Source organism: Lithobates pipiens, unplaced genomic scaffold, assembly GCF_037356315.1.
Source record: "Lithobates pipiens isolate NorthernLeopardFrog02 unplaced genomic scaffold, aLitPip1_a1.2 Scaffold_13, whole genome shotgun sequence".
Lineage (NCBI taxonomy): Eukaryota > Metazoa > Chordata > Amphibia > Anura > Ranidae > Lithobates > Lithobates pipiens.
Window position 1 is genome coordinate 140453090 of NW_027507718.1, and position 13845 is coordinate 140466934.

At 43.8% G+C, this 13845-nt stretch overlaps 1 protein-coding gene across 1 annotated transcript in view; it reads left to right on the forward strand.

Annotated features, from left to right (window-relative positions):
- Positions 1-12639, forward strand: part of KISS1R (KISS1 receptor) — a 235098-nt gene extending 222459 nt beyond the window's left edge. The window contains exon 5 of the mRNA XM_077475650.1: positions 11287-12639. Within this exon, the coding sequence (XP_077331776.1) occupies positions 11287-11643 (357 nt within the window). The 3' untranslated portion in view covers positions 11644-12639. The remainder of the gene's footprint in view (positions 1-11286) is intronic.
- The last annotated feature ends 1206 nt before the right edge of the window (positions 12640-13845 follow it).

Consider the following 13845-nt stretch of genomic DNA (forward strand, 5'->3'; position numbering starts at 1 on the left):
AAATACATATAATGTGATGTTAAAGGAGAAAACTTACCTTAATATAGTCCTTCTGCGGGACCTGAATGATGGCAGAACAGGTCTCTGGAATAATGATTCCCAAAGCCTGGGGGAGATGCCTGTTGAGAACTTGAGGTCCTGCAGGCTTCTCCCAGTCGCCAAGTACCGCAAGGTGGCGACTAGCCTCTGCTCCAGAGTGATGGCTTGCCGCATGCAGGTATCCTTCCTGCTGATATAAGGGGTAAGCAAAGCCAACAGATGGTGAAAAACAGGGTATGCTATCCTGAGATAATTCCTGAAATCATCAGGATTATTCTCCTGGATCTCACGAAGCAAAGGCATGTGCGAGAATTGGCCACGCTGGAGTAACCAATTCTTGGTCCATGAACTCCTCCTCGCCTTGTTCATGGACTAAGCTTGGGTAATAAACCCCAACACCAAGCCCCCACACAGCACAAACTCTATGATGTAGCTGCACCATGGTTTCAAAATGGTCGGCTGGTCAGAACAAACTTAACAGAACGCACAGAAGAACAGCAAGGCCTGTGAAGAGTGAGCTGAAAATCAGCAACGAATGGACCAGAATGCAATGAAAAACAGATACGAACTGACTGCATGCACGGAAAACAAGATACAAACCCACAAACACAAACTGAACACAAACTGAACAGCAGTAAAATTATCTGAAAAAGCTGGAGTCTGAAAAGCACAAATCGTCTCTCACCAAGCTTCTACTAACCTGAGATTAGCAGAAGGAGCCCAAAGGGTGGCGCACTGGGTATTGAACTTCCTTTTTCTAGTCCTGTCATACGTGCTGTACGTCACCACGTTCTTGATGATCGGACGTTGGTTTAATCGTTTGTAAGCATGACAGTTTCAGCGGAACATCGGAAAAACATTCAGAGTTTATTCCAACGGGAAAACCGGTTGTGTGTACAGGGCATCCGTTTCTGAAGCACACGACAGACATCTCTGTGGTGGCTCTCCAGGGAGTTGGAAAATATGAGGATATCATTGAGATAAACCACCACACATAATTGCAACAAATTTTTGAAGACATCGTTAATAAATTCCTGGAAAACTGCTGGGGCGTTACAAAGGCCAAAGGGCATTACGAGGTACTCATAATGGCCTTTTCTGGTATTAAATTTTTCCACTCGTCGCCCTCCTTAATCCTCACGAGATTGTATGCCCCTCTCAAATCAAGCTTTGTGAAAACCGTTGCTCCCTTGAGGTGGTCAAATAACTCCTCAATCAACTGCATGGGATAGGCATTCTTAATCGTGAAATGATTGAGACCCCTATAATTAATACAAGGTCTCAGTTCACCACTCTTCTTCTTCACAAAGAAGAAACCGGCACCAGCAGGAGATGAGGATTTGTGGATGAAACCTCGAGAAAGCGTGTCTGCAACATACTCCAAAAAAATAGGGGGGATTTGCCCGGATCACCGAGTAGAAAGTATTAATTGTACTAAACAATTGAACAATCGCTAGTTTGAAGATCAATCTCATCCACATGGATAACCAAGGATCGCAGTTCTAATCGCCCTATTGACATACAGAACAAAAAAGCATGACGTCAGTATGTCAATGGGAACTGTTTGTTGGCTGTCTGAGTGAATTGCTCTGGATCTCGCGAGCCATTCGTTATTTCCGACCAGTACCGGTCCCTTCAGTGTGGCAGTGACTTTACGAATGTGGAGCTTCATCCCGACCATTGAGTGAACTGCACAGGATTCCACAAGACGTTTGTGAGTTCAAGCCGGTATTTGTTCTTTCGGCATGGCAACAAATACACGAGTGTGGAGCCTCATCCCTGTCACGCAGCATTAGACTAATACCCAGCCAGTCTCCTAGCTGAAGACATTGGGGGTAGAGAGTGATCAGAAGAACAACCGCAACCGTCAATGTGGTGAGAGTATCTTTAACCCACCTGTTTTACTTACTTATATACGGATGTGCCCAGTATGTTCCTGTATTACCTCCCCTGCATATATTCCCAGGAAACTTGTCTGCAGTGTCTATAGTCTGTGATCTGGAAACGTTCGTATCATGTTTCATTACATTGTTCGGCTTTAGTGCTATCCTTTCTGGGTTTTAGTGGACATTCTGAGGGTTTTCCTTACTACCTAGTTCATGGACTTCCAATCCTTAATTTAATACCCTCAGCTAGACCAGGACAGCAACTCACCTCTACATCCACCCAGTATATTCCACATTTGCAATTTTGACTGAGCATATCTATCAACAGGATTCCCCTACAGATATCCTCAGTCTGACTCTTTTGCTAAATGAATATGCCTAAACAACATTAATGCTTGAAAGTGGTGATTGGGGTGTATATGTGACATGCGGTTCCCCCTGTTTTTATTTGACAACGTTGTCTCTTTTAAATTCAATCTGTGTGTACACGATCAATCTGCCTCTCTTTTTTCTTAATATTTTGTTGTGATTATTTCTATTTATTAAAGCTTGTTTGTATCATATTTAGTGGTCTAATTTTGCCCTCTTAAGAGAACCTTTCTCTTATTCTTTGTTCTGCAACATAGTCCTCCATGGCCTTATCCTCCAGGATCGACAAAGGGTAAACTCGGCCACGAGGGGGTATGGCACCAGGTTGAGGGTCAATCATACGGCCAGTGTGGAGGCAAACTACCGGCTTGACCTTTGTCAAAGACATTGCTAAAATCACGGTACTCCTCTGGCAGGGAGAGTGAAGAGGTGCACAGGACCTTGGCTACCTTCTGGAAGCATGTCTCATTGCATTGCGGTGACCAGGACAGAGCCAATCAAAAACCAGCGGAAACTTAGGCGAGGAAATAACTTGGAATTGGATTATCTCATGGTGAAGAGCCCCTATGGCCATGGACAATGGAACCGTCTCATGAGTCACATGGGCAGGCTGTAGAGGTCTCCCATCAAGAGCCTCAATGGCAAGTGGAGTGTCATACAGCTGCAGTGGAATCGGGTGCTTCAATACAAAGGCAGCATCAATGAAGAGGCCTGCAGCCCCAGAGTCGATTAGAGCCTGTATCTCGATATCCATCTGGATAACTTGGTATGAAACAATGCCACCTAAGGTCTGTCCATGACAGGATCTCAAGGTTCGGGCATTCCATGGATGGATAGGACAGGACTTCAAAAATTGACCTGCCTGGCCACAATAAAGGCACAATCACTCCCTCCTCCTAAAGGCTCTCTCATCCACAGAGAGATGCGTGAAACCCAAGTGCATAGGTTCACCTTCACTGCCCGACACAGTACCAGGAGGCATGGGAGGTGAGGGAGGCACCGCACGTGTGGGACTGCAAAGCTCGGAGACAAACATACAGGAGGCTTCTGCAAGCGCTCCTTAAAAGAGAGTCTTTCTCTGAGTCTGGAGTCAACGAGGATGGCAAACGTGATCAACTTCTCCAGCTCGGTAGGTATATCTCTGGCTGCTATCTAATCCTTGATGGTATCCGAGAGACCATGAGAAAAAGCAGCCACGAGGGCCTCATTGTTCAACGCAATCTCTGCTGCCAGAGTACAGAATTCAATGGCATAGTCAGCAACAGCTCTCATACTCTGTTCGATGGACATGAGGCACTTGGCAGCAGAAGCAGAGCGTGCAGGAACATCAAATACCCTTTTAAACGAAGCCACAATCTCAGGGTAACTCAAGACAACAGGTTTTTGCGCCTCCTATAGAGGGTTTGCCTAGGCCAAGGCTCTCTCAGAAAGCAAAGATATCACAAAACCAACTTTGCTTCTGTCCGTGGGAAACGCCTGGGGCAGCATCTCAAAGTATATCTCAAACTGGTTAAGAAACCCTCTGCATTGGACTGGATCGCCCCCAAATCGCTGGGGAAGCGGAGCGGAACCAGACATACCTCTAATAAAGGTAATACTTGAGGTGGGTGCCTGGGCTGAGACTGGAACAGCAGCAGGGTCGGCCTGCAACATAGGTTGTATTGGGGCAGCCACAGTGGGAGATTCCAGGTGAGCCTTGCGACTCGGAGCATTGGTAACGCCAGGCCGAACTGTGTCATGCAGTGATTCAGTTCATCCAATCTGGAAAAAATATTACCAAGTGGACTGACTGCATCTTCTGAATTCATGGCCTTCACCTACTGTCAGAAATCATCAAATCAGACTGAGACAGAAGTATAGTTAAATCACAATTGTTTAATAATAAAAGTAAAAAGAACAAACTTAGTCAAAACATAGCCAAAGTTTAGTAACCGGAATATATAGTCAGCCAAGCCAAAAGTCAGGGATCGATATAGTGGAACAGCAAGGATCTGGAGCCAGAAGGGATGTCAGCAAAGCCAGTCTTTAACTAGTTGCTGACCGCCGGCCGTCAAATGACGGCCAGGCGGCACAGCTATTGTGGCGGGAGGCCGTCATATGACGGCCTCCCGTTTAAACAGGGATGCGCGCGATCGTGCGCGCGCATCCCTGTTTCTTCGGTGGCGGCGTGTCACGGAGACACCGCTCGCCACCGAAGGGGGTGAACAGCCATTCAGTACCTGTCACAGTTCATCTGAGTACCTGTCACCGCCCTTCAGAGTACCCAAATACCAGTCACCAAACCATCAGAGTACCTGTCACCAGGCCATCAGAGTACCTGAGTACTTGTCACCAGGCCATCAGAGTACCAGAGTACCTGTCACCAGGCCATCAGAGTACCAGAGTATCTGTCACCAGGCCATCAGAGTACCCGAGTACCTGTCACCAGGCCATCAGAGTACCCGAGTACCTGTCACCAGGCCATCAGAGTACCCGAGTACCTGTCACCAGGCCATCAGAGTACCCGAGTACCTGTCACCAGGCCATCAGAGTACCCGAGTACCTGTCACCAGGCCATCAGAGTACCCGAGTACCTGTCACCAGGCCATCAGAGTACTCGAGTACCTGTCACCAGGCCATCAGAGTACCCGAGTACCTGTCACCAGGCAATCAGAGTACCCGAGTACCTGTTCCAGTCCATCTGAGTACCCGAGTACCTGTCACAGTCCACCTGAGTACCCGAGTACCTATCTCCAGCCCATCAGAGTACCCGAGTACCTATTTGCAGCCCATGTCTCATAGAATATACGTTGGGGTGTTTACTTTCCAAAATGGGGTCATTTTGTGGGTAATTTCACTGTCCTGGTGGTCCAGGACCTTCAAAAGTGTGATAGGTAGGAATGAAATGAGATGTGTCATTTATGCTCCTAGAACGCCTGAACGTACTACTTCAATGTTTGGCCCATCTATGTGGCCAGGCTGTGTAAAAGTCCTACACATGTGGTATCGCCATACTCGGGAGGAGTAGCAGAATGTATTTTGGGGTGTAATTTTTGCTATATACATGTTATGTGTTAGAAATATCTTATAAATTGACAATTTTGTGTAAAAAAAAAAATGCGTTTTAATTTTTTTCCACATATTCCAAAAACTTCTGGAAAAAAATGAACCGTTCAAAAGACTCATTATGCCTCACAGATTATACGTTGGGGTGTTTGCTTTCCAAAATGGGGTAATTTTATGGGAAATTCCATTGTCCTGGTACTCCAGGGCCTTCAAAAGTGTAATAGGTGGTTGAGAAATGAGATGCGTAATTTTTGCTCATAGAACGTCTGAAGGTACTACATCAATGTTAGTGCTCTGTATGTGGCCAGGCTGTGTAAAAGTCTGACACACACGTGGTATCGCCGTACTCGGGAAGAGTAGCAGAATGTATTTTGGGGTGTAATTTTTGCTATATACATGCTATGTGTTAGAAATATCTTATAAATTGACAATTTTGTGTAAAAAAAAATGCGTTTTAATTTTTTTCCACATATTCCAAAAACTTCTGGAAAAAAATTAACCATTCAAAAGACTCATTATGCCTCACAGATTATACGTTGGGGTGTTAGCTTTCCAAAATGGGGTGATTTTATGGGAAATTCCATTGTCCTGGTACTCCAGGGCCTTCAAAAGTGTAATAGGTGGTTGAGAAATGAGATGCGTCATTTTTGCTCGTAGAACGTCTGAAGGTACTACATCGATGTTGGTGCTCTGTATGTGGCCAGGCTGTGTAAAAGTCTCACACATGTGGTATCGCCGTACTCGGGAAGAGTAGCAGAATGTATTTTGGGGGGTAATTTGTTGTATACATATGCTGTGTGTGAGAAATAACCTGATAATATGACAATTTAGTAAAAATAAATAAAAAAAAATAAAAAATCTTCATTTTGCAAAGAATTGTGGGAAAAAATGACAACTTAAAAAAACTCACCATGCTACTTACTTAATACCTTGGGATGTCTACTTTGTAAAAATTTGGGGGGTATTTGTACTTTCCTGACTAGTTAGAGTCTCGAGAAATGAGATACACCTGATGTACTGAAGGCCTCATCAGAAGTGATCAATTTTCAGTGATTGGCACCATAGTTTGTAGACTCTATAACTTTCACAAAGACCAAATAATATATACTAATGTGGGTTATTTTTACCAAAGATATGTAGCAGTATAAATTTTGGCCAAAATTTATGAAGAAAAATTACTAATTAGCAAAAATTTATGACAGAAACGAAGAAAAAGGCATTTTTTTCACAAAATTTACGTTTTATTTTATTTATAGCACAAAAAATAAAAAACCCACTAGTGATTAAATACCACTAAAAGAAAGCTCTATTTGTGTGGAAAAAAGGACGCAAGTTTCATATGGATACTGTGTTGGATGACTGAGTAATTGTCATTCAAAGTGTGAGAGCGCTGAAAGCTGAAAATTGGTCTGGTCAGGAAGGGGGTGTAACTGCACTGTACTGAGGTGGTTAAACAGGAACGCAAAAGATAGTTTCCTGTGATGTGACCAAGGTAAAGGCAGAGCTCCTCTGGACTGGACGGCTTAAGAAGGCAGGACTGATGAGCAGGATCATCAACAGCTGAGTAACTGTGGAGAGAGATGGGAGGTCCGAGCCCAGCCTTGACAATCATCATTTTCTCCAAGACCTTCAAGGACCACGTTAAGCATCTGGACCAGGTGTATAGAACAGTATGGGTTGAAAACCCAGTGAATGCAAATTGATGAGACAGAAGATCCGGTATCTGGGACACATTGTAGAGGCTGGGCGGAGGGGAAGGTGCTCTTCAGACCCAGCTAAGATACAAGCTGTGCAGGCCTGACCTTCCAAAAAAAACAATTACTGAGCTACACTCCTTTCTACGACTTTTGAGATACTACCAAGGGTTCATTCCTAAGTTTGCCCAAATATCCACCAAATGACTGCCCCACTTACTCTGCTACTGAGGGGCCAAGCCATCTAGAAGAAAGGCAATTCCTCACCTTTATTGGTCTACGTGGACTACTCCAAGCCCTTCACACATGGGAATTTACAAGGTCTAGGAGCTGTATTGGTTCAGGTACAAGATGACTGTGAATGGATGAATGCCTATGGAAGTCGCAGCCTGTGGCCCACTGAGAAACCCTCCCATAACTTGCAGCTCCTTCAAATTGGTGTTGCTGGCCCTAGTGTGGGCCATCACCAAAAAGTTTGCAGAGTACCTTGCAGGGGCAGACAATTCAATGACTTTATGGACAACAAGTCCCTTGCCTATCTGGATACAGCAAAGCTTGGGTCATTGGAAGAATATGGGTTGCCCACCTGGCCTGGTTCAAGTATAAGATCCGCTACAAGCCACTACTTTCCAGCTTAACGGATGACTTGTCCCATAATCTGGTGGAGCACCCAGTGGAGGATGTGATTTCTAGCCAAGAGGACATCAAAGAAGTGCCTGTCGTGCTACAACCGACATTTCGTGTTCTCTCAGAGGTCAAAATGCGGTCCCCCAGGCTGAGTCTTCCGTGATAAACAACCGAGAGGAGTGGGTGCTGATTCAACAGAAGTGCAAACCATCCTCCCGTAAGTGCCAGGGACTGCCCAGTACAACCAGAGCAATCCTGAGACAGTGGGATTGATTTGAGACATGGGACAACATCCTTTTTTTGCCATGCACGCATTCCCACCGAGCAGGCAGACATTCTACAAATTGTGGTCCCCCAGTCGTATATCCTCCAAGTCTGCTAAGTGCTACATAATGCAAAAGGACACTTCAGAGCTGACAAAACTGAGTTCTTGGTCAGGAAGTATTTCTTTTGTCCATGAGTGTGAGACTTGCTCAGTACATAAAGTCCCTCCTGAAAGGACCACATCCATGACCATCACTAGCTCGGAGCTCTTTGAGCTGGTCACCATGGACTTCCTAACAATCTCTAGCTCACCCTCATGTTATCGCTGTGCCTTGTTTTTGTTTTTTTTGTAATTGACAATTTTTATTAGATTTTAGTATTTTCAATACAAAGGTGTAAAACACAGTTGAGGGAGGAAAGAGAGAGAAAGGTAATAATAACAAAATATTTTGGAGAGGGCATAGGCGGCCTTCATACATCAGGATTGACACAAAGGCATAGTTAGCTAGGTTACAGCTCTATAGAACAGGAGGACACAATGCTGGAGAAATAGCAGTGAGAGCTTCCCTGCCAGACATTCCATTAGCAGGTTCAGTAATTTATAATTGCGTGTCCTGCTTTTCCAGGGAGAAAAAAAAAAGAAAGGAGGAGGAAAGGGGGAGTGAATGGGAGAAAAGAGGGGCAAAAGATATAGGAAAGCTCCAATCAGTTGGGCTCATCTCTCCTGGGCTCTGAGTGCTTACGGTATACAGGGTGGGGGTCTCATGGAATCAAGGGGGATCCATCTGTTGATGTCAAGGATCCCATGTTGCCGTGTGTCGGTCCACCAATTAGACATGGACTCCATAGCCTCCACATCCTTGATTCTGGCATAAAGATCAGATAGTGTCAGGGGGGGGGGGGGGGTTGGATCCATTGAAGGGCCACTAGACATATAGCCACCGTTAATATATGTGTGGCCATTTTTTTTGGCTAAACTGGGTAATTTAGGAGGGGGAAGGCCCAATCAAAAACATTTAGGAGAGAGAGGAATATCCACCTCAAACAGCCAATGGAGCAGTCCCTGGACCGAACGCCAGTAAGGCTAGAGGGCTGGACATCTCCAGTAGATGTGGAATAACGTGGCCCCAGTCCTGGAGACATCACCAACAGTGTTTCAAGGCCTATATAGCAAGTAAGCAAGAGGGTGTTAGGTACCAGTAGAAGAGCACCTTGTATGTGTTCTCTTTATAGAGCGTGCACATAGAGCACTTGGCCACCCAAGACCATATAGTGGACCATTGTTCAAGGGATAATTCCTATCTGAGATGTTTCTCCCATCTGCACATGTATGTTTCCCCTGAGAGATCATATCATAGAATTTTAAGAGTTTATATATGTCTGTGCCTTGGTTTTCGTCAACCACTTCACCAAGTTCACAGTGGTAGTCCACACTAAAGACCAGACAGCCCCATGGCTAAATTATTTTGGGAGCATGGGTCCAACCCTACAGGTGTCCCACATAAATACTCTCAAACCAGGGCCGATGATTATGTGCTGCCTCAGTGGTATCAGGAAGGGACGCACCACTTACAGGGCAATGGAGCTTGTGAGCTGTTCAACTGTACCCTGTTGGGATACCCTTGAACAGGGGCACTGTGACAGACCCGACTGGGACATGGGGCTTTTAGAAGAGACTGCAGGGTAACTCTTGCCTATTGACTATGGCCCCTGGCTATTGAGGGAACTACGAGCATTCAGGAAGATGTCCTGTTATATAATACAAGATGACATGTTATTACCACATTTAACAGTCAAGGAAGCCATGATGGTCTCTGCCAACTTGAAACTTAGTGAGAAGATGGATGTGAAAAGAAATCTGGTTAATGGGATTTGGACAGCCCTGGGTCTTCTTGAATGCTGGGGAGCTGTTTATGTACTGTCTGGGTTAGGGAATTCCTGTGACTGCTAGTAAAACTGATAAGACTGGTTAACCACTTAAGACCCGGACCATTTTGCTTGCCAAAGACTAGAGCGTTTTTTGCGATTCAGCACTGCATCGATTTAACTGACAATTGCGCGATCGTGCAACATGGCTCCCAAACAAAATTGACATCCTTTTTTTAATAAAGCTTTCTTTTGGTGATATTTGATCACCCCTGTGGTTTTTATTTTTTGCGCTATAAAAAAAAATAGCAATTTAGAAAAAAACGCATTATTTTTTACCTTTTGCTATAATAAATATCCCCCAAAAATATCTAAAAAACTATTTGTTGCCTCCTTTTTGGCCGATACATATTCTAGTACATATTTTTGGTAAAAAAAAATCACAATAAGCATTTATTGATTGGTTTGCACAAAAGTTATAGCGTTTAAAAAATAGGGGATAGTTTATGGCATTTGTATTAATATTTTTTTTTTACTAGTAATGGCGGGGATCAGCGATTTTTATCATGACTGCGACATTGTGGCGGACACATCGGACATTTTTGGGACCATTGTCATTTATACAGCAATCAGTGCTATGCAAATGTACTGATTCTTGTGTAAATGACACTGGCAGTGAAGGGGTTAACCACTAGGGGGGTAGTTAAGGGGTTAACTGTGTCTTGGGGAGTGTTTCTAACTGTGGGGGGGCGTGGCTACGTGTGGCAGGCTACTGATCTCTGCTCCTGATCACAGTGTTTGGGAGCAGAGATCAGTGACACTGTCACTAGGCAGAACAGGGAAATGCCTGTTTACATTAGCATCTCCACATTCTTCCTCTCCGTGAGACTATCGATGGTATCCCCACGAACATTGAGTCCGTGGGACCTGAGACCTGACTCATAGAGCTTGCCGCAGGTGCGCGTGCACAGGAGCGTGCGCACCAGCTTCAGTAGGAGGTATTGAAGGTATTTTCAATTAATTTTTAGCATTTATCATCGTGCATGCTGATGATTTTTTCAAAATGACTCTCACACTGTTTACTTATATGAATCATCAAGGTATAAAGCAGTCAGTGTTTTGGTATATAAGTTATTTGATTATAAATGTGTCAAGTAGGCACAGCTGTTTTCAACATTATATTATCAGCATATTTGCGACAGCAATCCAAACTGGAAAAAGCTCACTGTGACACTAATATGTAAATAGGATGCCCAGAATTAGGTTCTTTCATACACTGTATATCCATAGGTATAGTAGTCTTCATGCCCCCCATCTCTGACATTAATTAAAAAAAGTACTCAAATCTAAATTTCTATTTTTTTTATTGCCTGTTGATATGCTGTTGGTGAATTTCAATGTATGTCCTTGTGCACATGAACAACTCTGTATATTGTCTGCATTACCAGTTCTCTTGTTGTCTAACCAGCAATGTTATGCTTATGTTTGTCTTCAAGGTGCAATTACTGGCTGAGCGTTCCGAGCTAATGCGAACCAAGGTTTCACGCATGGTGGCTGTTATTGTACTTCTCTTCACTTTCTGTTGGGGTCCCATTCAGCTCTATATCCTTCTTCAGGCATTTAGTCCCACTTTCAAACGTGACTACTACACTTATAAGGTGAAGATATGGGCCCACTGCATGTCCTACACAAATTCGTCAATCAATCCCATTGTATATGCATTCATGGGTGCCAACTTTCGCAAAGCCTTTAATAAAGTTTTTCCTTTCCTCTTTAAGAAGCGAGTGGCCAGTGTTGGAGTAGCTGCTCCTAATGCCAACACTGAAATGCATTTTGTTTCTTCAGGAACATAGAAAAGTGAAAATTAGCTTAAAAGAGAAGGTCAGGGTACAGAAAAATAAACTTTGCCTTGACCCATGAATGACTTTCTCAAGTTCTGATAAAATGGTCAAATTTCAAAACGTGTTTTATGTTGACATGGAGTCTCAAAGTACATATTTTGTTCATGCAGTGAAATAAAAAAAGATAGGGCTTTACACCGAAGGAGCCTTTATGCTTTAAAGATGAGCACCATGCAGTTAAGACATTGATATGCTGCTGTTTACCACCCAGGGACAGAACTTCTTTGAATACTTCAGAGAGCCAAACCAACCAAAAACTTTTCAGGATATCAAAACCTCTTTTTCATACTGTCATTGCTAGCAAAGGAACGGCAGCTGAACAGTAAATAGGCATAGGCCAACATGCATGATTTCGCCTTGTATGCAATAATGCTAAAAATAAACAAATAAATAAAAGGTAAAATGAATATATAAATGTGTAGTACTAAATAACCAGCCTCTGCAACAGAGTACTGCTACTGATTCATATTTCCATGCACTTTCTGTTAGGTTACATTAATTTGTTAGGGCCGGTTCACACTGCGACGCGAGGCGAGGCGACACGGCTCGCCTCGCCTCGCTCCCGCAAGTCGCCCCCATTCAGTACTATGGAACCGTTCTGAGAGGAGCGACTCGAGTCGCTCCGACTCAGAAAAAAGGTTCCTGTACTACTTCGGGGCGACTTCGGGGGCGACTTGCATTGACTTCTATGCAGAAGTCCTCTGCAAGTCGCCGCTGAGCTCCCCGCAAGTCGCGGCGAGGTAAGTCGGAGACGCCTCGCCGCGGCTCGCTGTGTGAACCGGCCCTTAGACTTAATTTGTTGTATAATTATAAGTAGAAGGTATCGGCATACTTTTTATACAAAAATTGTTAAAGTGTGCTCCACATCATAGAGATAAAAAACTGCTTAGATTCATAATTGAAATATTAATAAACCATAAAACTATACCTAATAACCCTTTCAGATGTGTTAATTTTCTTCTCTGTGTCAAATAATAACAGCTTAATAACAGCTAAAAAAAAGTTGTTTATTTTATGTTTGGAAACTGCCTTTTTGATTCTTGTTGTCTCCTTTTTCATGCTAGACAGGTGAGTATTCAATCAATACTGACAAGCTCTGCACTGTATTAAACTAGCTTACATTGGTCAAGAAATATAATAAGATTACTAAAACGATGATGTTTGCCAAGGTAGAAGACAAAACAGTGAATTTATGGAATGGCAAATAGCAGAGTTTAATTGAAATGCCTTGGTAATGGGGTTACCAAGAACAAAAAAGTTTAATATATCTATGGGAACGAATAAAAAATGTATTGTTAATGATATGAAATGTATGTTAATGTAGCGCTGGAATTTTTGCCGTATAATGCTACTAATAGGACCATGTTAAAAGATTGGTATTTAGTTCCCTCTACTGGTATGCAATGGAAAAAGACTTGTTTAACTTCCACATAACAGCTAAGCAGGAGGTGACTTAATTGTTTTACTTTGTGAAAGGACTCATCTACCCACAATGCCCACTCACCTACCCATGAACACTGAGTGGCTGAACTGCATGCTGGGTAGGTAATAAAAGGCCCTGCGTGGCCGTTTTCGGGCACTTCTAGCTGGGACGCATGGCCAGCCTACAGGGATCTGTGGGTGTGTGTCTGAAGAGCCACGGCCTGCTTCGTGCAGAGCGGAACAGTGTCTGACAGTGTCTTACCACAGTGTGCTGGAGCAGCGGTGTGATCTGACCAGAGGATCCAGAATGAGCCAAACGAGGGTCCCGATCATCTTGCGGAGTGGTGCAGCATGAGGGAGCATGAGGGAGCTGTCTGGTAGCAGGACTGAGACCACCGGAGCAGAGGTATCCAGTTATCCAGGCCTGGTGTGGTGAGAGGGCTGTTGCCCAGAAGTTATATACAGCACTTTATACACTTCGACTAATCTCATAGTATTGCTGAGACCTGTAGTTCCACGGAACAATTCCTTTCAATTAGACTGTGCTCAGATAGGCCTCAAAGCCTAATTTCATTAACAATTGACTGACAGTGGGGGTACATTCCCAGGAAAGTAAGTTGCATAATGCATAATTGCATAATTGAAGTTACTGATGTTCATTACTTTATGTCACATTAGCACCTGCAAATCCTATGGAATACAAATACTGCAGTATAATGGCTAGCCAAAGAA